General features: G+C 41.0%; 1 protein-coding gene across 2 annotated transcripts; it reads left to right on the top strand.

Annotated features, from left to right (window-relative positions):
• The first annotated feature begins 2 nt into the window (after window positions 1-2).
• nhlrc2 (NHL repeat containing 2) lies at window positions 3-25455 on the top strand. Of its 2 annotated transcripts, XM_085466299.1 has the most exons (13): window positions 3-575; window positions 2843-2995; window positions 6470-6519; window positions 8559-8964; window positions 9605-9726; window positions 9838-9967; window positions 16636-16729; window positions 17043-17274; window positions 19748-19870; window positions 20134-20343; window positions 20569-20782; window positions 23572-23730; window positions 25359-25455. In XM_085466299.1, exons 1-13 carry the CDS (start codon window positions 413-415, stop codon window positions 25370-25372), a joined length of 2070 nt encoding a protein of 689 aa, XP_085322425.1. In that variant the 5' UTR covers window positions 3-412; the 3' UTR covers window positions 25373-25455. The 2 variants fall into 2 exon arrangements, with proteins under 2 accessions (XP_085322425.1, XP_085322424.1); XM_085466298.1 differs by having other exon boundaries at window positions 23572-25455.

Here is a 25455-nt window from a genome sequence, read left to right as displayed (position 1 = left end):
CAAGTGACAACTTCCTTATATATTATATAATACACTGCGGATATTTGTTACTGATAAACAGTTCAACCTCATTATTTAACAACGAAATGGAGAAATTTTCCTTCTTGACACACCGTTTAATAACATGTCAACAGCAGGACTTACCGCCACTATGCTACAATGAATGGAGTAAAAACAACTAGGAAGGGACAACCACACTTTCTACACGTTTTAAACGATTAATTTAGCCAATTGTTTGATTTGAAGGCTGAAAAAAATAAGAACCCTATTTTAGAGGGTATTTAATTCGGATAATTGAAACTGAAACTCTTTTAGAACCCTTATAGTCGATAACATTTTTTGCTATTGTGTCGAAATCCGCGGTATGAATCTCCTCGCTGCTTTACCGAGCTAGCTGGTTGTTGCTTGAAACATGGCGTCCCGGTGCAGCGTCTCTACACTGTTTCCTGTCCAAAGTCAGCTGGATAACGCCTTAGATGACGCTGCAACACAGCAAGAAAAAGAAGATCTCGTTCAACAATATCTAAAAAAGTTAGACGAGAGAGAGGACCTGAAGATACCCGATTTCCAGACAGGTTAGAGCTTTAGCTTAAACACTTCGCCTCTCTTTCGTAGCAGTTTGACTTGAGTTTGCCAACTCTGCTCGTCACTACAGGACTCGGCATGTTCATTCATATATACATTAAGAATGTTGGACAATTGCAGTCTACTTAGGAAGAGCTCTCTTTCCTTTTAAAAGCTAACGTTACAGCACAACACGCCTTGTAACCCTTAAACACAAGTTCTTCATAGTCTGTCAATTAATTAGCTAGCTACCTTATCTATTCCGGAAGAGGAAGAAAAATTACAGGCATTCGTGTAATTTAATAATATGTAAAATATGTCAATTTGTCAATGCAGTACTTCACAGTAGGGCTCACTAATATCTTGTAAACCTTCCTTTTCATTCTTGCTATTATCCTTCTGTCACAAATCACCCGAGTCACTCGTCTCCACCCACTCCACCCTATCTTCTTTACCACTCTTGTGCACTGTCCGCTGTTTTGGATGGTTGTCCCAAAGTATTTAAACTCATCCACCTTCACTATCTCGACACCTTATAGATTACAGTGTCGTCTGCAAGTATCATAGTCCATGCCTGACCTCATCTGTTAACCTATCCATCACCACTGTAAACAAGAAGGGGCTCTGAGCCAATCCCTGATGAAACTTTAACCTATATATCTCAACTGCTGCACACTGTTCTTAGACGTACCCTGCGCCACCCTCACAAACTTCTCTGTCACTCTTCACTTTCTCATGTGGCACCATAGTTCCTGTGTTGGCACCCTGTCATATGCTTTCTCTAGATCCACAAGATGGAGTGCATCTGATCTTTTCTGTACTTGAATGGTCAGAAAGCTAAAAATCTTTTTGAGCTTTACCACCATCTCACATATTGAGTCAATGTTTTGCAATCTGATTAGCCCTAGTTTACATAAGTGGATAAGTTGTTGGGCATAAGTTGTTAGCCACTGAACATGCAGGGTTCCTTGGTTTTAATAGTCGGAACAGCATCCACTTGTCTTTTATATGCATAAGAATATAAAAACAATCAAATCCTATTCTATTCTAAACAAAAAATAAAACAAATGCATTTAACTAAATATTGTATATATTGCCCCCCAATTAATTGCTAATGTAATTAAAGTTTAGTTGTGGGAAACTTGGGTCTGCTGCTGAGGGATGCAGCATATTGACAATATTTCACCACACCAGTAGGTGGTGATCTACTGTTAGAACATCAAATGCTAGAGTCACACAAGGCTCAATGTGAACATAACACAACACGTGCTTCTTTTTTTTTCTTAATTCAGAATTCATCTAAATTTATCTAATTGAACTCTGTTCTACGCAGTCAGAGATAAAGAAGAAAAGGAGCCTTTAAGCTGCTCCGTACTGTGCTAATCTTTTATGCATGTGATTTTTTGTTTTGTTTTGTTTTTTTGTTTGTTTCTTTTTGGGGGGGTAGATTCTTATCTGCTGCAGCATACCAACAGCGAGGCATATGATCGGTCCCAAATTCATTCTGCAGCAACAATTCAAACATACTGTTGGAGTTCTAAAGAATTATCTCATCAACAAGAACAAGGTGTCATGAAGCTTTTTTGCAAAACACCGTGTGGAAGTGCACTTAAGAGATCTAAAAAAGGAGATGAAGTGGAGATTTGTGTAGCCAAAAAAACCCTTTGGGGCTAAACACTGAAAGATAATAAATGTTAACTAGATTCATCACTAAAAAAGCACACATCTATACATAGGTACCCCATTGGCTGATATGATTATGAATCAATGTGATTTGTTTTGTTCTTCTTCTTTCGTACATTTCTTTGAAAGGTTAAGTCTTGAGAAGATTATCAATGGAAAATTTAGGTAGGGGTATTACTCTTTCACTCTGTACTGGATTTTGATAGTCACCATGCTGTAAAATGTGACAGTAAACTTATCAAATGTGCACGAGTTAAGCGTGACAAATGCTATCAGGCACAATTTAGAGTGCACATGAAAGAAGTGTGAAACAAGCTGATCTAAATCTACAACAAAAACACTTTTTATGGTATTTAACATAACACTTGGGCCACGAGAACTTTCAAGTCACTGCTTTGATCGATCAAACTATCCAACTTTTTCTCCCATGTGACACAAACGCTGTGTCAGGCCCAACCACAGATATGCCTTTTAGGTGTTTTGTTACTATATCCATAGCCCTTCTAGGATGGTAGTGTAAAGCATTTGCCTACACCGTGACTAAACATGATTAAAAAGATGACAACATCATTTTCCACTCTGTGATTTGCTCCAGGCTTAGAGTGGCTGAACACGGAGGGGCCTCTCTCTTTAAACAAGGAACTGGCTGGTAAAGTGGTGCTGCTGGATTTCTTCACTTACTGCTGCATCAACTGCATCCACATCCTTCCTGACCTGCATCAACTAGAGAAGAGACACTCTGTAAAAGGTTTGCACATACTCTACTAACTACGAGGTACTTTCCATACAGCTAATTTAATCAGCTCCAGGAAAATCCTAAAGTAGAAAAACTGTGTATTGTTTAAAAAAAAAACCCTGCTCATCGCTTTCCTTGCTGTCCACATTAAATATAACGTAATGCTGCGTAATGCTTTGCTTGATATTCATTCATTTTTTTCCATCTATCCATCTGCCATCCTGGAAAAGCATGTTTTATCCATCTTTCCTCATTCACGTGTTTGTCTTTTGCCTGTTTGATAGGAAATATATCTGACGTGCGTTCTTGTGCATGATGTTCCCAAGTAAATCAATTTCAGCACATTGCTAAAGAAAAAAGGCTAAAGTCAGATAGTTCGTGTGAATTTCAACCCTAACCTGCCTTATCAAGAACATCATGTTTGTGGGTGAAATGGCTTGTATCTGTGACAGGCGATGGCAGATTGAAACGAAATGATAAACGTCAAGAATGAAAGCAACAATGAGTGGTTCCCACCAGTGGCACTCAACCTCAAGCTCTGTCATACCCAGTGAAGATTTAAATCAAAAATATTTGGGGCTGGTTTTTAGCACTGTTCTCAAACCAGAAAAGATTGTGCTTTTGTCGGGGGCCTGTTGCCAAACATAATTAAACATCTTTTTTTTTTTTGAAAATAATTATGGGAATGTCTATTAATGATGTGCCCTGTGTGGGTCAATAATTCACTCATCCACCCATCCATTTATTTTCTTAACTGCTTATCCAGCTTAGGGTCATTGAGGCTAGAGGCGATCCCACTTGGTATTGGGCTAAAGCCAGGAAACACCCTGTCAGGCAACAGTGCTAACCACTGCCCTCCTGCATGAAGTCCAATGACTCAGTTATGTGTATTCAGAGTTTGCAGTAGCTTATTATTAAGCTCAGATTAGAAAACTTACACTGGTTTAGGGTTGAGATTTATCAACAATAACAATATCGTCTAATGGCTGCGACATATAATGGATGCCACAGCCTCGGGGAAGAAGCTGCTTTTTAGTCTCTTTATGCAGGTTTTGATGGTGCGGTATCTCTTCCCCCAAAGGCAAAGGTGTAAGCAGGTGATGACCTGGGTGTGTTTTCATAACACACTTCATTGATGGATGTTGTCACTTACAGTATAATTTCTTGACATTATCTCATAGATTCTGGAGAAACTGCATTTTTTCATTGCAGTGAGTTTCTCATTGGGCACTGGCAGATCACATGGTGCTCAGCATCATACAGGATAATTCAGTTTCATTGTCTTTAGTGTGTAAAAACAATATGGTTAAAAAATGCTTATACCATTAGCTTTGACTTGCTACAGGACAGTTTAAAGTATAGAATTTGCTCGTTATTTGGTTACTGTTGAATGGGTGGAAGATCAAGTAAAGCACTGCAGGAATTTATAGTGTATTCTTAAAGTCACACTTCAGCTGCACTGGGCCTCAGTGGAGGTACACGATTTAAATTGGTCCTGTGGTCATGTGTTGTGGAGCAGCATCTCAGGGCCATATTCGTTGGAGCAGGGAAACTGCTTCTTTTCCTTAGGCATGTAGACCCTTATCTCAGCTGTGAAGCGACAGTAGCTAAAAATACTTTCAAGACTCAGTTTAAGTAAGCATAGGTACAGCATACATCTGCCCCTCTGTAGTTTATTGTTTTGTACTTATGCTTTCACAATTCCCAAATGCATTAAAATCATGACTGATGGCCTTACATTCTCACATGCAGCTCTGAAGTAATATCTAGAAATGTTCAGGGCTGCAATAATGTTTGAGAACAGTTATATATAGCAACTCCATGTAAAGCATAATCTCTGGCATTTTAATGGCCCTTTAAACAGGCTATCTATAAGTCTTGAGAGGTCTTAAAAAGGATTAAATTAGCTCTTTTTTTCTTGTTATAGGTACAAACTACAGGGGAGTGCAGACAAAGTGCTGCATACAATAAATAATAGATTCATGGACCTAATGAGAAAGTGCATAAAAGATATCACTGAAAATATAATCAAACTTGTATGATGACAAACAGGCATTACATTTATTTACATTCAAATGTTGTATCATCTGAGGAAGATGTGCCACTTGAAATTCATTTGTGAGTTGAACATTACATAAAAGACACACACACGCAGACTGCAGTGCCACCACACATTATCGTACTTGCCTTATCTCTGGCACCGCTATGGGTACATTCTGTTTGCTGCTGTTGTCACTGAGGTGTGGGAGCCACCCTGTCCAGTCACTCCACAGTCCACCCCGACCCACCCATCGTCACTGCAATCTGTGCCGGCGCTACGCTGCTTGGCAGAGGCCGCGGGTGACGAAATCCGCTGCAGACCGTGTCGAGTTTGAGCGTTGGTGGGGTTCATTTATGAAATGCATTTTTTTTGTGTGTGTGTGTTAAAAAAATATGAACTAATGCAACTGTATAGTTTTTAGATGCTTTGTAATTTGTTGGTTATTAAAGCCCTGAACAGCTCAGGGCTGTCCCTGGGATTAAAATCTAAAGTGAAAAAGCCACATAGAGTTTTATGCTCCATATATCTGGAACAAGATATCAGAAAACTTGCTGTAGCTTTTAGTTCCCTCAAATCAGTGCCTTATAATGAAATTAAACATGGGATTCACGCCTTTTTAAATAAATAGTGTGTAGTGTTTTGAAAGTGCCTTGTCACTGAAAGTTGCTCTTTTGCTGTTTCTTGTGTAACTCTATTAATGAAAACAAGTCTTTTTTTCCATTTAGAAAGTTGTTTTGCTCTGTGTACAGTTGCATGCAATCAAATTGTAAATAGTAGAAACTGCACAAAATCAAACTTGTTAGAAATCTTTTTTATTTTTTAAAATCTGTGATCACGCTCGATTCCCTGTGAATAAAGCATTTTCAGAGCGACAAGGTAGCTTTGACATTTCTGCCGCTCCGCTCGGGCTCTGTTTACCCAGCGTATTGTCGAGTTTTTGATTTAAGGAATGACAGAAGTACAAAAGTGACTGTTTCGATAGAGAGTTTTATAATGATTGTAAGGAAGGAAGGAAACTAATCAAGATATCTGCTATCTGTGGACTCTTTGGAGAGTTTTAGTGCCACAAAAGCATGTGTTTAGAATAACATCACCAGCCTGTTACATTCATAGTTCTAGGCAATTCAGTTGCATAACATTTGAAAGTCTGCAGCCCTTGTACAAAGTCACAAATTATAACCACTTTCTGTCTTTAGCTGTATAATAAGCATAGTGTTTACTTATCTTTGATGATTACTGAGAAATGGCTTTTCCAGAAACCTCACTTAAACCTGCAATGTGTTATGCTTGAGGGTTGGTTGGTTTACATAGAAGGTCTCTTAAATTTTACAGTGGAAAAATCATTGTGCTTAGTGCATCTTTGCATGTATGTTTGTGACATGTGTGTCTTATGCAACACCTTTCTGCCTAAACGCTCACTGTTCGCTGTTTAATCTCTTTTTCAGATGGGTTGGTTATTGTTGGTGTGCACTCTGCCAAATTCCCCAATGAAAAGGTATGTTTTGGGTTTTTTGGAAACTTTTAGGGGAAACTTTTGCTTTTTTTTTTCTTTAATACTTCAAAAGTATCTACATGTATACCGATGAATTTATACTTTGTTTAAATTACTCCAAGTAAAAAGAGGGCTGTAGGAGCCAGGGTGTTAATTTGAAGTTTTATACCTGTATACAAACAGGAGAATAAGATTTTGGCAGCATATAAAAATTGCAAGAACTTACTTTCTTTATCAATCCCGGACCAGAAACTCTGTTCTTCAGATATTCCTCTTAATATTCTGCTATTGGCTCCCTTTTGTTTTTGTTTTTTTTAATGAAATCTTTTGCCAACTTGGCAGGGGAATAATCTGTACTCTCCAACTGTGAGGAAATAAATTATGCTTCATATGCATAGTACTTACCCTACTTTTTATCAAAAACAAACAGGCAGGCAAAGTTTTACAAATTAAAACAACAAAATATCTGGATATTATATGGTTTACAATGATATCTAAGCTCGTGGAAAGTCATTTGTAGCGTTCTGATGCAGAAAAACTGTATATGTAATTTGCTCTACATAGATGGGCTCTGTACCCTGTTATAGTTTGTAATAAATGGGTAATATCACAGTAATAAGTTGGTAATGGTATAATGGTATCATTGTATTAAACCTCCCAGTTAAAGTGTTGCAATCTTTGCAAGTAACTTAAAGCCAAAATATTTCATATTTGATTACTGCATCCATGTTTGCAATAACTGCATCAATATGCATCAATATGCAATTGCATCATATTTCTTGTTTCTTTATTGGTCTGTGGGGTTTTGCTTCTTCAGTCTTCTCTTCAGGAGGTAAAATGTATTTTCATATGGATTCAAATTTGGATTTTTGACTCCAAAACCCTAAATAATCTCCCGTCGATAATGTGGCCAAATGTATGGATGCATTTCTTCGTAAGTCAGAAGACAAAGTGTTTCTGTAGATGTAGGCAATTACTCTGTTACTACCATCGTGATCATCAGGAGATTCTCGATAAAAATGTGTTAGCTTGTTCCATTAGCGGCCATGTAAACCCAGGGCATGAAACAACCTCAACCATGCTGCACAGATGAGCTTTTATTGTTTAGGATCATGAACAGATGCCTTCTTTCTTCATACTTTCAAGCACTTTCACAGCTGAAATCGCTGTTTCGTAAGTCCAGAAGCCTTTGGTCCCAAACTGTCTCCAACTGACTCTTCTCTGCACATTTTTGCCAGTTTCATTACAGCTAATAAGCAGTTTGTGTTTTGCAGTAAGACCTCTATATTGTTAATCTTCGCCACTTTTCTTTGGCGGTTGTTCATAATGTTATGCACTTTTATTTTATTTATTTTTTTCTTTACTGTTCTCACCATTTGTCTCTGTCATCAGTTGCCCCTGTTTTCCTTGGATGCCTGTTTAAATGCCTGTTGGGCAGTACTTCGGTGGTTTCCGTCTCTTTCAGGACATTCCATATTGCTCCACTGGATGTGCCCGATGTTTTTGAAATGTCTCTTGCAGATTTTCCCACTTTTCTAATCTTTGAAATTATGTGCTTTTCATGAATAGATCTTTATGTTGGTTTACCCTGCTTAACTAAAAATGTAGATGAAATCCAAAGCTTAAACTAAAAGTGGAAATCCAGAGCTTCTTTACAATTAAACCTTTAATCTTCAAAAAATGATGTACGTCATGTTTCAGCATTTCACTCGTTTAAAAATCTGGGTGTTTTGATACAAAATGTGTCAACCTGTGTGTTGTTTAAAATCATTGTAAAGGGCAGTTAGTCTTTTAAAAGATGACTTTCAACTTAACAGCAAAAGCTTTACTTATAAAAGGGCTGTCCTGAATACCAGTATTTTGTGCTCCTGTAATTTGGGGGGATAGTTAAATCACTAAGTAAGAGCTTTGTAACGTTTTTGCTACATGCAGACTTTTCTAAAAGACTTGGAAAAGTTTCTGAACTTTTTGATAAATTCAGGTGGAGCCTTATTGAAGGACAACACTTGAACTCATCACCATTTTTGCACATGTTCTCAAAGGTCCTGGACAACATCCGAAGCGCTGTGCTCCGCTACGACATCTGCCACCCCGTGGTAAACGACAGCGAGGCGAGTCTCTGGCATGAACTGGAGATCTCCTGCTGGCCCACGCTGGTCCTACTTGGACCACGTGGCAACTTGCTCTTCTCCCTGGTGGGTGAGGGCCACCGTGACAGGCTGATGCTTTTCACTGACTGCGCTCTGCGTTATTATGGGGTGCGTGGTCTGCTCAAGGCTCACACAGTGGGAATCAAGCTGTACAAAGACGCCCTGCCACCCAGCATCCTTTCTTTTCCTGGAAAGGTGGCTATAGACAACAGTACTAAAAGGCTTGTCATAGCAGACACAGGACATCACAGAATACTGGTGGTGTCTTCTACTGGAGACCTGCTACATGTCATAGGAGGTAAGAGACTTCACACCAATGCATTTTTAAAACAACAACAACAAATGGGCATGATGTAACGAGCTCCAATTTAGATGGCCATTAAATACAAAAACTATTGTGTTGTAATAAGTGAGATCTGTAAAAGTTCAACAGCAATATTTAGCCAATGATGACATTTTAGCATTATGCAACTGCCTCAACAACCCTCAGAGGAGCCACATGGCAGTTAGGCTGATGTCCCCAGACCAGCAGAGAGGTTGGCAGCAGCAGGGACTTGTACATGCTGGGAACTGGCACTGACCTAGAGTGGACAAATGAGGAGAGAAAATTGAGGATTGGTTTTATTTTTGTGTTGTTGACATCAGCTCTGTGCACGCATAAGAAAGGTTTGCCGAGCTGCAGAGCGTGACGTGATTCTGAAGTTTTCTCCTATTTAGTTTCAGCAAAGAAGAAACTTCCTTCTTTGCTGAGACTAAATAGCAATAATTGTCATACGAATAGTCATGAATAAAAATAATTATTCCACTCTGATTCATTTTTTAAAAATTTAATATTGACATGTCTGAATTTTATTATGAAAAATAAATATTTGGAGCTTATTATTACCTTTAAGTGATCGAAAGCTTTAATCAGTGCTGGGTTTTTCCTTTTGTCACAGGGCCTGAAAGCGGGAGAAAAGATGGCGACGTGTCTGAAGCTTCCTTTAACTCCCCTCAGGGTGTGGCCATTAAAGGGGACACTGTATACGTGGCTGACACGGAAAACCACTTGATTCGAAAGGTTGTCTTAATAATTTTAGTTTTAAAAAGTATTTTTTTCAAGTCTTTGTTGATATTTATCAACCATAATAAATAATAATAATAAACCATCTGTGTCTGCATCTGTTTGTAGATCGACCTGTTAGAGGGAAAAGTCAGCACTCTGGCTGGAGTAGGCACTCAAGGGACAGACAAAGAGGGCGGGGCTATGGGACCACAGCAGCCAATCAGCTCTCCTTGGGATGTGATGCTTGGCACTGCCAGTGAGGAACTTTAATTGCCTTTCTGCCTTGTATGAGTCTTAGAAGATTCACCTTCAAAACAAGCTTTTAGTATTCAGGGCACAAATACACTAGATGACACATTCGTTTACACTTATACAATGTAATATAAAACTTCTATTTCTCCTTAAAACATCAAATCCTCCTTATCCCTGCCTTTTAATTATTTTCTCTTGAGCATTTATTTATACACTTGATTATTAATAGCTTATTAATTTCATACAATACTTTTATTTTTAAATTCAAGTGGGAATCTTTTTTCTTTTAAACTCTTTTTGGTGAATATCTTGTTGTCATGAAGCGTCATTAATGTGGAATTTAGATTAATAATCAGTCAGCTCAGACTCTCATATACACTTGTTATTCCACATTGATTATCTATTTTTCTTCACCCTAGGAGAAAAATACAAGTCAGTTTGTTTATCTATTTGCTCTCCTTGTGATTTAAAAATGTGACAAACTAAATTTGTTACTTTGTTTGTTACTTTGTTACCAGCAGACTGATTTAATTAATTATTTTTTTCTTGAACATTAAACACCTCTTGTAAGATCTTGCGGTTGCATTTGAAGGAAACTGTCCCCATAAATTGTGTCCTTCAGTAAAAGAAACAAAGAATGAAACTGTATGTCTGGACAGAGGTGTTTATTTTGCCTCTGGCAAGCGCTGTTCTCAACGATTCATAATGTAGAGGTATGTGTTTGTGTGATTTATACAAATCTTCTTAATTGAAAGTGTTAAGCATAGAAGATGCAGAAAAAGCATTTGACAGAGTTAATTGGAAATTTTTATTCGCAACTTTACACAAATTTGGTTTTGGAAACTCTTTCATAAACTGGATAAGAATATTATACAATTCCCCAACGACTCGTATCAGAACAAATGACCAGACATCCTCCAGCTTCTGTCTCCTGAGGGGCACCAGACAGGGATGCCCACTCTCCCCTTCACTTTTTGCAATTTTTATCGAACCTCTAGCAGCAGCATTTAGACAGGCTACAACAATTAAGGGCATAAAATGTAAGAACATAGAACATAAAATCAGTCTCTATGCGGATGATGTGTTGCTTTTTCTGCAAAACACACAAACCAACCTCTCTGAGGTAATTACTTTAATAAACTGGTTTTCAAGAGTTTCAGATTATTCAATTAACTGGCCAAAATCTACAGTTCTCCCCATTAACTGCTCCTTCCATAATTCTTCCTCTGCCCCACTGCAATCCGGAAATATTAAATATTTAGGTATTAATGTCTCTCCTAAGCTTTCAGACTTAACTAAACTAAACCACATCCCACTTCTAAAGAAAGTAGAAGGCGATCTGACTAGATGGAAATCTTTACCCATATCACTCATGGGAAGGGTCGCCACTATAAAAATGATGATCTTGCCAAAAATAAATTACTTATTTTTGATGATCCCTAACAAACCATCACAAGATTGGTTCAGATCTCTGGATTCATATATTTCCAAATTCCTTTGGAAAGATAAATCCCCGCGTATTAGCTTAAAAACGCTACAAAGAACCAAGGATAGAGGAGGATTAGATCTGCCTAATTTTCACCAATACTTCTTAGCCAACAGGCTTCAGTTCATCTCAGAATGGTTAAAACATACCTTCTTAGTTGAGCCCTGGCTAGATGTTGAACAGGCACTATGCAAGGATCTAGAGATTTCAGACCTACCATTTATTAGCTCAAACATCAAAAGACATGAATGCTTTAAAAGTATCAACATCAGCTTTTCTCTAACAGCATGGTGGGAGTTTCTAAAAATAACGGAGTCTTCATTAATCCCATGCAAACGTACACCTATCTGGAATAACCCTGACATATTACAAAACAATAATATGATTAATTTCCCAGAATGGAGTTGTAAAGGAATTAAATACTTAGAACATATATTAGAGGGAACAGAATTTATTCCATTTGACAGACTAGTTGAACAATATGGGATCAACAAGACAAGGTTTTTAGAATATCAACAAATTAAATCCATAGTAAAAAAGAAATTTAACCTCAGTCAAGTTGAATTACAAACACCACTAAGTGCGGCACATTTTCTTACTCTTAAATCCCCCAAATTATTATCTAAAATATACAGAACACTTTCTAAATTAGATGAATCAATATCCCTTCCTACTGCAAAGTGGGAAGCAGATTTATCAGTCAACCTAGACCAAAACTTCTGGTCTCAGATTTGCTTAAAAACTTTTAAATTAATTAAAAATCCCAGTCTGCAATTAATACAATACAAAATACTTCATAGAGTGCACTATACAGGTCATCGGATGTTCAAGATGGGCTTTACATCTTCCAACAACTGCTCACACTGTCAAGGCAATACACCAGACAATTACATCCACGCTCTTTGGTTCTGTCCACCAGTGCAAAAGTTTTGGCGCGAGATATGTGAAGACTTATCAAAATGTCTGAAATGTAACATTCCAACCTCCCCCTTAGTGTGTTTGTTGGGCAGCTTAGATAATGTCACTTCAGAAAAGAATATAGCCCATATGATCTTCACTGCCCTATGCATAGCCAAGAAAACAGTCCTCATGAACTGGAAAAATAAAAATAATCTTAATTCTAACCAATATAGAAATTATCTATTAGATTACATTAGTCTTGATACAGCCTCTGCCACCACATTAGATCAATTGCTCTGGGCCCCTTTTATCAGCTCCATCACCTAGTGGGGGTGGGGGGTCATAGTTTGGTCCCGCCTTCACTGTTGTGATTGGTGAGGGGGTAGGGACAGGCTTAGGGCGTCGGGGGGTTCCCCGGAGGCATCTTCCTTGGGGAGCTCAACCCGGGGTAGCGGTCACGTCCGGTTGGGGGCTCTGTTGGCTCTCAGGTGACTGTTTCCTCGCGGCTGCGTGCAGCGGGGCTAGGGGAGGGTCTGTGCTGACGGACGTGGGTTACTGACCTGGCAACCTGGCTGCCCCTGGGTGGGTCCGGGATGGGCGTGAGGTTCTGGGGGCGCTCCGTCTCTGGGCTGGGGCCCGGGCCGGGCCTCGGGGGCTTGGGTCCTGGTTGGTGTGTTGCCGGGGTTGTGGGCGGGTGGGTGCATGGGGGCCCGGCCCTGGAGCAGGGTGCCGCCGGTGCGTCGAGCCGCCTGGGGGACTCTTCAACTGGTGGGGGGGATGGTCACATCTTGCAGGAGCTTTCTTCTCTTCAGGAACTCTCTGCAGGAGGGGGAGATACAGGAGAGGTGGAGGAAGATCTCAGCCTGGGCGTCTATTGTCTTATGTAGTCTGGAAGATGTGTGGATGGTGGGGTGGGTGCAGTTTTCTCTGTGGTGGGGTTGGGTGGACTGTCCAGGGCTCTGTGGAGCCGGGGGGCGCTACTGCACTGGGCCCCGGTCTGATGGGCCTGGGCCCCCCTTCCCTGGCGGGTCGCGGAGGGTGGGAGTGCCTACTGGGGTCAGCGGGGGAGCTGGCCCCAGGGAGGGGTTACCTGCCCCTCCCTTCCTTCCCTCCCCATCTCCAGCTGCCTCCCTCTTCCCGCTCCTCCACAACCACCCACACATGCAGGGCCTTGGAGTAGGGGTATGTCACCAGGGTGCAGAGGAGGCTACCCCCCCCCCCCCTGTCCCCTTCTGGCTGCCTCTGCCTCAATTTTATCCCACAACTTAGACATTCACATTATTCACACTCTCATTACACATACATATAGGATCTTGGGGGTGGGCACAATCACGGAGTCCAAATCACCATCAGGGTGTATACCTCACCCCTGACGTCGTTGCCCACCTCTCAATTTTAAATACACTTAGTCATTGAGGGCTAGCAGGAGGGACTATGCGCTTACCTGCTGCTCCTTGGCAGGTAGCTCCATGCCCTCCTGGGTTTTAATTGCACCTTAGAACACATATGCATCAACACTACAATGAGCGGGTGGAGGGAGGTTTGGAGTCTTCTCCCACCCCCATTCTCTGCGGCCTGCTGGAGCGGGAGGGCTAGTAGGAGGAGTTGGCCGTCCGACTGCGGTCTGGGGTGTGGGGCCTCCCTGCTGCTGCGGAGTCGGGGTGGTCTGCCTCTCCCCACCGCAGGGAAAAGGGTAACACCACCTGGGTCTGGATGCAATTCCCCCCTCCAGGGGCAAGGGTACCTAGACCCGGTTTGTAGAGTACGCTTGGGGAGTGTGATTGTGTGTACAGCGTCTCTTTATGTCTGTCTCCACGTTGGTTGAGTGTGGAGTGAGTGCATATGAGAGCATGAGGGTGGGAATGGATGTTTGTGTCTGTGTGTGCCTGTATGTCTGTGTCTATATGTCAGGTTGGGTATCAGACGCCACCTCTCTGGGGACACCTCAGGCCCTCCAAGGTTTGGAGGCCTATCTCCACCCACCACCACTTCCCCTGCCGGTGGCGGACTCCCTCAGGTGTCGGTGTGTTGGTGGTTCTTTGTGTCTGGGGGTGGGCGTCCGGGTACACACCGGCTCACTCCTTGGCGGCCGCTTGTCGGGGCCTGGGGCCTGGGGCTCGCTCGGGCCCCTTTGGAGGTGGGGTGCCCCCGGCCTCTCGGCCTGGGGCTCGGTCACTCAGGCACAGCTGGGGGCCGGCGGAGCTCACGGGCGCGTCACTGCAACTCCCCCTGGCTTCTGCTCCGCGGCTGCTGGGCGAGCCCTCATCTGGGACTCTCCTCAGCTCTTACTGGAACAGTGGCGCGGCTGCCCCTCTGTTGGTCTTCCATGGTCTCTTGTGTTCTGGGGGCCTCTGGATGTCTGGAGTTTTGATCTCCTCCATACCCGCTTCACACCCTGGAGGACGGGGCTGTGGCCCCCCCACACTCCCTAGCAGATCATTACATGAAGAAACCTTTGGAATGCAAGCATGCTGATCCACACAGGTATGCACACATGGGTATTCACAGACGCGGACTAAAGCTTTCTTGGCTGCTGCCTCAAAGCACACTGTGCGCTGTCTATCTTGCGTGCTGCACAATATCGTTTATTATTTAGTAAATATTGATATCTATGACTAGCTAGTTTATTGTGATGGTGCTTTGTTTTCTCTATTATTATGTTACTCTTTGTTGTTTGCTGTCTCCTCTGTTTGTTTTTTTTGTTTTTTTGTTTTTTTTTTCTCCATACAGGTGACCCAGGAGTTCTTTTTTTTTTTTTTCTCTCTCTTCCCCCCCCTTCTCACCGTCTCTTCTCCCCTTTGGTTTTCTTTCTTTCTCTCCCCCTCTTTCTCTCATTCATTCCCCCTGTCCTATTTGTTAAAAAAAAAAAAAAAAAAAAAAAAAAAATGACAAAGGATGAACTGAAGCTCTGCCATCACGTAATGTCGCATACTGCTGTTTCTGATGTCATTTAAAAAAAAAAAAGCATAGAAGATTTCAGGGCTACCGCAGTTAATTTTTTGCCTCAGGTTGATTTACGCCACAGCCAGCTGGTTTTAAGCTGGTCTCAGAACCTTTAACTTCAGTACACCCTGACTAATACATTTAAAATTTAAAGCAGTCTTTTAATATTAAAATAATTTCCATAAAAATGAGCCATTCGGCACTTCTATAAGTACCAAATGGCTCAATTTTGCAAGTACTCTCTGTCTGTGCTAACATCCCTGGGAAAGGTATGCATTTACCATGGTAAACAGGAAGTGAAGGGCTGGGTGCTTGAAGAAAATACTATGAAGGAAGCAAAAATAAAACAAAGATTTCTTTGCTTGGACCTAGAAAGATGGGGAACTGTTACTCAAAGCAACACACAGAAGGTGTTCATGGCAGCAGAAAACAGATTGGGACTCATGGAAAAGCAAATACATCAACCCAGAGTGATATGAAGAGCGTTATCAATTACATGGGAGAGGCATATTCAAAAGATGAAATTAAGTAAATGTGTGTGTTTAATATTTTGGCTTCATTGACCCAGTCAGAAAGCAAAGATGTTTTCAGGTTCTGCCTGTTCTGACTAAATCTCTCCTTAAACACCACCCGTATGGTTTAAACAGTGAGTGTTTAAAAAAAAAAAAAAAAACTCTTATTAGTATGGATGTACCCTGACATTGTCTTCTGAGAGAACGTCCAAACACACATCCACATATTCATGATTTATTCAAGATGTGGATGAATAAATTATTCAACCAAATCAAGAGGATCCCACACCTTTTGAACTATAAAGTGCTAGACTGGCTTTGAGTCAAGTATGTATCCCTGACAGTCCACCCGTTTTGATCAAGAAAGGCTGAACTTTGCCCCGCATTAAAAATACAACAGAGATCGTGCATGTCTGTAAGGCTTGTGCGTTCATCACAGTGGCAGTATTGTATCTGCTGAGTGCATATGGCCTTTGTCAGAGAGGCTGCTGTGTGTCTTAAACCTGCACGGCTCCATATTTTGACTCAGTTCTGACGCTGAGCAATCAGCAGATCGGGAGAGGGGGAGTTTGCAAAAATAATTTTGCTGCCTGGAAAAAAAAAATCTATTTCTTACTTTTACTTTGAAAAAAAACACATTTTGTCCTTGTGTTTGAGCAGACTGTAGTCCCAAACACACCTCAAGAACATAGCTCAACAACGAAGGACAAATATCACAGTAGTTGTTGAATGATACTGAGGCTGACTGGTAGATGGCCAAGAGCACTGACACCAGTTCCTGCTCCCATATTTATCCTGTGGGGTTTTTTTGCGTTTTATTTTCATGTGTAGGCGGCGATGAAGACAACGTGCTGTGGATAGCCATGGCAGGGACTCACCAGATCTGGGCTTTGTTCCTAGCTGATGGAAAACTGCCCAAAGGAAGGTGAGAGACCAGTACATGACTGCCATGGCCGCTTCGAAACATATTCTGATAATATAATGACATGGTTGTAATTCTCCTTTTAAAACTGTGAAAATGGATTCCTCTTCTTGTGTGTCTTCCGTGGTCGGAAGTTTCACAGGAGGTCACATTATGTAATAATCTTTTTTAATTACCGCAAATAAACAGGAGATAAAATCTCAGTCTTGTTTTTATTAAAAGAAACAAAAAACAAACAGATTTTCTCCTTTTTGGAACTCTGTCCATCAGGAAGTGCATTCTAGTATTTAATGACATTGTCTTGTCATTTGAACAGCGAGTCCAAGGCAGGGATTTGTGTGCGATGGGCGGGCAGCGGCAACGAAGAGAACCGGAACAACGCCTACCCTCACAAGGCAGGCTTTGCCCAGCCTTCAGGCCTGGCTTTAGCCCCAGAGGAGCCCTGGAGCTGCATGTATGTGGCTGATAGCGAAAGCAGCACCATCCGAACGCTGGCGCTGAAGGATGGAGCCGTCAAGTTGCTGGTCGGAGGAGAGAGAGACCCACTGGTGGGTGTACAGTAAATGGGGGAAGAATGAATTAATAGTGTAAAAAAAGCTTTATTTACCATTCATCATCATCTTCCCTCTGCTAGATACCTTTTCAAGTATCCTTATTTCCAGTTATAATGCTCATGTGGTTTGAAACAAACAGTTACAGCATCTCTTAATGAAGTTTCACAGACCAGCATGATATAGTGCACATAATTTATCAACTTGTTGTTTGCCATATTGTCCATTTTTATTGCTACTTTAAAAGGTGAACTTCTTATAGAAAGAAAAAGCCAGCGCAGATGAACTTGTGGAGACAAATTAAAAGTCCATTTCCGAAGCAGACTGTAGGAGCAGAATAACCTTGTGCGGCACTTTCAATGATGATGTGTCCTGTGCTTGGCTCTGTCACCATACATCAACGCAAAACACACAGTGTGAAACCTGCACATTAGTCTGCCACATTTCCAGCCACACAAAACATTAGGACAATTATGAAGAAAAATGTTGCACAAATATGAATCATTGTTAGGCACTCACGCAGAGTTTAGGGCTATTTTTGTATGCATAAAAATATGGGTTTTTTTTCCTTTAAAGAGAAACAAGTAAACACAGACCCTCTTGTTTGTTGCTAAAGGAAAGCCTGAAAAACAATGTTGGTGCATACCTTCATGCCCTTACAGCAGCTCTGCTGTAGTTTCTTTGTCTTGCCGCACTGGTGTATTTTTGGAAAGTCACAAGCTTGTAAGTCCCCATGAGAGCAGGAAGTAATTAACTAGAGAGTCATATACAGTTTATTTAACATGGTGAAGAGCCGGGAGAAACTATTAGCTGCCCACAGATGTTTAAGGAGTTGATCTAGAACAGCCAAACAGTATTGAAGCTGAGGTGGCGTCCTCTCATGTTTGCACTTTTACAGTAATATCAGTTGTCAAATTGAGCTAAAGCAGAGATGTCAGACTCATTTTACACTGTGGACACATAAAGAGTAAGTCACCGTGCAGAGATTTAACTGCACCTTTAATCCTGGAGATATCTTAATATAATAACAGACAGTATGACAAAAAACAGTGTTGTTGTTTTTTTTTTTGTTTTTTTACATGAGAGAGAAACACTGATGTAGTATGTGAAAGAAATCTGTCAGTGCAACTCTTAAAATGTTCTTTTTTTTTTACTGTGGATCTGTTGTGAAAAAATACATACATTTCTACAGTAGATGGTGGGAAAACGGGAACAACTGTTTTTCTATTATTTTATTACTTTGGTGTAGTATGAATGGCCATGGGAGGGGTGTTTATCAGTAGAAAAAGCTGTAAAACGGGTGAAAAAATGGTTAAAAGTCCAAAATATATGCCCACCTTGACATTTCCCAAAGCAGTCCAGTGTAAGGTTATTACAGTTAGCTAACACTAAACTGAAAGTAGAGATGAAAAAACATTTTAGTTAACTAAAATAAAAATAAAAGCTAGACTTTTATTTTCCATCCTATTTTCCATATTTTCCAAATCAAAAAACGTATCTGATTTTAGATTCAGCATCTTTTTTGCACTGCTTCTGATGTGGCGGCTGACTTCATGTCTTTGATAGTAAATGGACTGTTTCTTATGTAACACTTTTCTACTGTAGTTGAGCATTTAAAGCACTTTATTCACACTCGAGAATAATTCTGCATCCTTGGCAACCATTCTTCTGATTACTGTCGTCTTGCCACATGCAACAAAATACTGATTTCCATTTTCAGGGGGTAGAGGATGAAGCTGCACGTAGCTGGATCTAGCTAGTTTAATTACCAGTGACTGAAGATTGCGTTTTTTCCCCATTTCAGTCTAGGTTGTCTGCATTGCAAATTCTCAAGTCTGGGAGGTGAATTCATGGTGCACAACCCCTTTAATGTTGAGAACATCTACGAGCATGCTCCAGGTCCTCCAGCTCCTTTTTGAACTCGACCAAATTCTGTTTACCTCGTTCTTCAGCTGAAGTCTGGTTGGGTTGCTGAGATGTTTCAAGCTCACACTTGTGCAGTTAGATAATGGATTTAAACCTATTGGCTTTCACTCAGTGGATTTTACATTTCCAAGGATTTGTTGTTGTAAACACCTTGTAGCTGTTTAGTCAGCGAGCCAGGAGAATCATGAGACTTTGAAGATTGTTATCATGGTCCTTTTCTGTTGCTGTTGTTATTTACAGAGCTGATACAAAATTATAACCAATTTATCGAAATGTTATCACAGCTTCTTACAAATTGGTTGTTGATGGGATTATCTGTTTGGTCATGCTAGTTTCAAATGAATCATGGCACACACAAAAAACTAAAATGATTTATCTCACAGTCTTAATCTTTTTATGTATAAAATTCATCATTCATAAGATAGAAAAGGCTTCGGCTTTCTTCAGTTTCCTGTCTCGTTTTCAATGCAGTTAAGGGTGTTTTGTAATTTTAGTCGATAATATGTTTTTTTCTCTAACCAGTGTTTTGTATTGTTCAAAACAGAACCTTTTTGCTTTTGGGGATATGGACGGGAAAGGGGTGGATGCCAAACTCCAGCATCCTCTCGGTGTTGCCTGGGCTTCCGAACAAAACTTGCTCTATGTAGCCGACTCCTACAACCACAAGGTAACAGATGATTGTCACAAGGCTGCATTTTAAAGATGTACTGTGCAAATTTAACACTTATGTTCTGTAATGAGTTCCTTGAAGTGACTGAGTTCATGCCAAAGTGGTTAAAACTCCTTTTGAATTCCAGGAAGGAAATTTTTTTTTTGATAACCAACATCGTGTGTGTGTGTGTGTGTGTGTGTGTGTGTGTGTGTGTGTGTGTGTGTGTGTGTGTGTGTGTGTGTGTGTGTGTGTGTGTGTGTGCCTGTGATTCTCCTCAGATCAAGGTGGTGGATCCAAAAACAAAGCAGTGTAGCACATTAGCAGGAACAGGAGATGCTGGAGATACTCTGGGTCCAGAGTTTAACAAATCCTGCTTCAATGAACCCGGAGGAATCTGTGTCGGTGACGGCGGAAAACTGCTTTACGTGGCCGATACCAACAACCACCAAGTCAAAGTGCTGGACCTGACCTCCAAGACTGTCTCGCTGGTGAGTGCGTTGCCTGTGTGTGCGTGTGTGTATTTAGGAAAAGTGTGGTTCCAACCTTGAGAAAGTGCTTTACATTTTGTACACGTTTGTGTAATTAATCTGTCCTAAAAGCTTCTGCGCTAGAAGAGATTGAATTAAAGGTGACAAAGACAGGACACTGTAAGTTAGGGTAGCTTTCTCCTTGCTTTTGTTTAATCCAAACACCCATATCTCTCTTTTATCCAGCTCCCCATCTCCCGCGAGTGCACAGATTCGGTACCTACAAAGCCCTCGGGTCCGACCAAAGCCCCCACGCTGCCTAAATCAGCTGCCAGGAAAGAAATGCCGCCAGTAGCGGTGACTGCGGGCCAGACTGTCATCATGTCTGTCACACTGTCACTTCCAGAAGGGACCAAACTCACTGAAGAGGCGCCCAGCTGCTGGGCACTCTCAGCAGAGGGTGAGACAAAGTTCAGTCACTGTTACATGAAGTATCATGCATGTAAATGTTCTGAGCATGTTTAGCCTTCATGCCCATGAAAGATGTCTTGACCATCATTGACACCTCATCCTGTCACTGATGTTACATCCATGAGCTTCTGCCACACAGCTGCACATGTTCACAGGGACACACTTGGAATTTTAAGTAAAGTTTTGCACGAAAAGTTTTTGATTTTGAGATAATGTTGACAAAATTCAACTTCTCAGTTTCAACTAAAGAGCACTTATAAACACTCATTTATATAATGCTTCTTTAGTAAGTACTGTACATCCACAGTCAGTTTAGAATCACCAGTTAACCTGTTGTGCATGTTTTTGGACTGTGGGGGAAAAGCTGGAAAAACGCAGGCAGGCTCCGGGAAAACATGCGAACTGCAAGCACCAAAGGCCCCAGCATCACTGGAGATTTGAACCAGGAAGCTTCTTGCTGTGCGGGAAAAGTGCTAACCACTGCATATAAAAAATTAGTAATTCTTCTGTGACTTGATTGAGAACCTTCAGCTCACTTTAAAGCAAAAACCTTTCGAAGCTGATTGACTGTATTAGTTATTTGGTAAAATTACATGATGCTGTGACACAGAAATTAGGCTTTTTTTTTTGTTATTATTACTGTAATTTCTAAGCTAGTTAGTCAGACATGCTGTATTTCCATTGTGTTGCTGGGCCAGACTAATGCAAGCTAATTATTTTGTTGCGTGTTGGCTGAAGAAAAGCACTAAAGCAGCAGCCTACAGACATCACTGTAATGTGTGTAAACCCGAGGACTGACAGATCTGCTGCGTCTAAGCTTTGATTGGACTTTTTTTCCCGTTCAGGTGAGAGGTTAATTGAATTCTAAAACCCCAGCAGTGTTTGGCAAAGACTTCACAAATATCTGCTGGGAACCAGAAGTGGAAGGATTTAGGTGGCAGAGCAGTGAGGAGGCAGCTTACAGCAGCTGCTTTGTATAACAGCTTGTTTGAAAAAAAAAAAATGCATGCTTTTCCTCAAGTTATTTCTCTGTTCGTCAGGGTAACCAACCAGAGTCAGGGCTGCAGCATAAACGTCCTCCCTGTGCTTAGAATGAGCGCGTTGTGGAGTGAAGCCTCTAATTCTCTCCTACAAAACTTTATTTTGGTCTCTGATCTGTCAAAAAGTGAAGGATGCTTAACCTGCCTGCACGTCGTTTTCACCGTTCAACAAGCAGATTCTCACTCTGCCAGCCCACACCTGGAATTTATAGTTCGCAGCTAAAACAAAGACAAATACTTAAATCACTCAAAGCTCTTTTAAACCACCAGCGAGGAGGTACGAGGCGTGGATGGCTTAATTTATGATTTTATATTCTAAAGAGGTTTAGTCTAATTCTCTCAGATTGTAGTGTTGACCATAGGATCGATTGATACGTGATTTTTTTTTTTTTTTTTTTTTTTTATGTGATGTGATGTTAGTGACAGTTGTGGTCTGTTCATTACGTTTGCACCAAAAGTGTTTCCATCATCCTGAGCGCTGCAGCATGAAATCCTCGATAACGGCAGGCTATTTTTAGAGCATTTCGATAAGACGACATGCCTTGGTTCACATAATTAGCTACCAGGCTATGTTATGTGATCCCCCGCTGTCCCATTATACCCAGTCTAGACTTATGCTGATCAGATCAGAGCAGAGGCAGGGATTTTAATGGATCAACTTAGAAGTGCACGCCAGATCTAAATTGTTTTTTTAGTGGCTTTTTAGAAATGGCTTCCCTGGGACCCAGCGTTAGACATCAGCTTCATTAATCTCGGCTGGCTTGGGTTCTGTGGTCTCTGTGGCGTGATATTTTCTCACCGCTGATGCTCCGGTGATTCTTTTCGACTTTCATTTATCTTTCAGTGGTCGTGTCGCTTCAGATGTGTACTTGTGTCTAAAAATATTCCCTGTGTTTCAGAAAATGAATGTCTTCAACCACTCTTTATTTGATTTAGTAAGGGTATGTGAGTTTGGCCTAATATTTCAGAGGGACTGTTTTACTGTGCAGGCTTGAGTCAGCCCTAGCACTCTGGCTGCACCCCACTACGTTCAGCAATAAATCGAGATGCCAGCCAGCTATTCTCATTCAAAGCCATCTGTTCTTTCAAAACATGGATGAACTAAGGCGGACACGTGACCAAACCGGGGATTGAGCTTAGTTTATGTCATTCTTGAAGTGGATCTGTGGGTTCATTGTGGACAGCCCACAATATTCAGTGTGCCTGACAAGTAAACTTCACTGTCTGTCACTATACAGGAGTTTAACCACACTTTTAAACCTGAATATGTCTTTATACCAGAAAAAGATTGTATGCGAGTATAAAAAAAGTCTTGTTTTTCTTTTTGACATGATAGAGAAACGCTGATGATGAAAAGTCCAAAATTTATGGCCTCCTTCATATTTCCCAAAGCAAAGTCCAGATTAGTCCTTGCCCGGCCAATTCTGGACACAATACTGGAATTCTGAGAGTGTCCTAGACTTTGGAAGCATATCCTTACAGAGTTGAGATAGAACTACCAATCAGACTGGTATCTGGAAAGGTTCCTGAGCAGTGCTAGTGTGCGCTAAGCCGCTGGGGGAGACTGTGCAGAGTGCTGCAACAATGCTTAACTGGGTGCTTCATCTCAAAGTAACATTGAGGTTAATGCCTGGCCTGAGTTTACCAGTTTACCAGCAAGGCATGTACACTGTACATAAAAGTTGGACGTCCTTTGACATCACTTCCTGTTTTGTTTTGTTTTTTGTTTTTTTTAAAGGTAACGAGTGGCTGCTAGACCATCAGGTGCTTACTGGTTCCATTAAGGATCTCTCACAGCCCCTCTGCATCTCAGCCAAACTTCCAGTCGTTATGAAGGAAACAAACGGCAGTCCAAGCCTCACGTTGGCCGTGTGGGCGTACTACTGTACGGAAGCAGGTAAAGCCTGCATGATGAAAGCGGCTTCATTCTCCCAGCCTCTTCAAATAAACGCCAGTTCTGGAGAGGGAGAGGTCATCGTGGAGTTGACTCATGCCTTCTGAAGCCGCCTACATGTCTTAGTTAAAATAGCCTTAATAAGGAAACTTATTAAAGTTATTTAATGAGAAACTATGAATATCTAATTTATCGTAGCACTGCTGGTGTGATTGATGGGCAGATAAATAAAGGGATTTTCATCCGTTCTCTTATCTTCTGGAAAATCTAAAGTTCTTTCAGGTGTTAAAAACAAAGTAAAAACTAAAACTTCAGCTTTATAGTTTCACTTTAATTGAGGAAGGAGGATTTGAAGTGATTATTATTATGAATATTATTATTATAAGCTGATAAGTAATAAAATAAGTAGAATTTCTTTAAATGGAGACTTTATATGAATCAGCTTTTCAATGCTAATATCGAGTTCCAGCCAGTGTCTTCATAAAAAAAGGATATTTGAATTATGTAAGGCTTTCATAGGGATTATTAGGTTAGGATAAAAATCTATATCTTTCATTTAATCTCAGCCCAGCAGAGGAGGTAGTTAGCAGGAGAGGACAGATGTGTGACGCTTAAGTCTTTATGCAGTTGGGGGTTTACTGAACGTGTCCATGCAGAGACTCTCATTTCTCGTTATCATTATAATGTTAAAGTTGTGCAGCGCCGCGGTATAAACGTTTTCACTTTCCTCCTTTAAATGCTGTATTACCACAGATCAGCGCGGGGTTGGTTTGGTCACATCAGCTTGGAAAGGTGCCCGCCGATCGAGCTCCCATCCCGCGTGCATTTGTTTACACGTGTGGCAGCAGACTGATTCTTCTTAAGCCGTTTACACTGTTCTCTCGTAGCCCGAAAGCTTTCCGATTGCGATTATTCACAGCGCACCAGAAGCTGTTTTGATTCCGAACCACCTGTTATTTTGAGTAATGAGTAAAGTGCCTGTTTTCGAGGAGGGGGAAGCAGCCGAGGACACTGACATGACTGCCGCCTGTTCCCGCACGCTGAAACCAAAGTCTCATTAAATTCTCTCCATCAAGCATTTATACACTTCATCTCAGCTTCACAAAGGGAACATTATATGAAAGGAATGCTAATAATGATCCGCTCGATCACGTTGTGTAATGCGATATGATAATGTGGAAGTTGTTTTGTCATTTTGCCTTTATTGGTTTACTAAGTTATGAGTTGTTGTGAGAGCGTTTTGATTATCGTTGCTGTCATCATGTCTCATAACCTAATTGTGCTCGTCAGCCTGCTCTTATTTGGTTTGGCTCACTCAGCCCAAGTGCCTTGGAAAGGATTGCATGGATGGTGTACATTCATGGCACTTTAACCGTATTAGAAGCAATATTGTTTTGTTTTTCCTTTCTCTTTTTTTCAACTCCCACAAGTTATTTATTTCCAGCGAACTGCAGTTGTTGTACTTTCTCGGCTCTCTTATCCCTCTGGCACTTTTTAATGAGCACTAATAACCTTTGGGTGGCTGTCGGTGGGCATTAAGCTCCTGATATTGTTTTGTAACTCTCACTTGATTTTGTTTTTTTCTTCATTTCTGACTTCTCAGACACATTTTGGCATGCTTTTGTCTTCAGGGGCACCTTGTTAATACTTTGGCTTCTCCGTGTTGGACTTCCAACTTCAATATGCAGCACAGTGAGGAAAAACTAATAAAACTTATTTTATCTAGTC

Source organism: Copadichromis virginalis, linkage group LG8 (genome assembly GCF_057382275.1).
Source record: "Copadichromis virginalis isolate Kocher_CV1m ecotype Utaka linkage group LG8, C_Virginalis_male_GT1.1, whole genome shotgun sequence".
NCBI classification, from domain to species: Eukaryota; Metazoa; Chordata; class Actinopteri; order Cichliformes; family Cichlidae; genus Copadichromis; species Copadichromis virginalis.
Note: the sequence above shows the minus strand (reverse complement) of the source record. Positions and strands in the feature narration are given on the sequence as shown.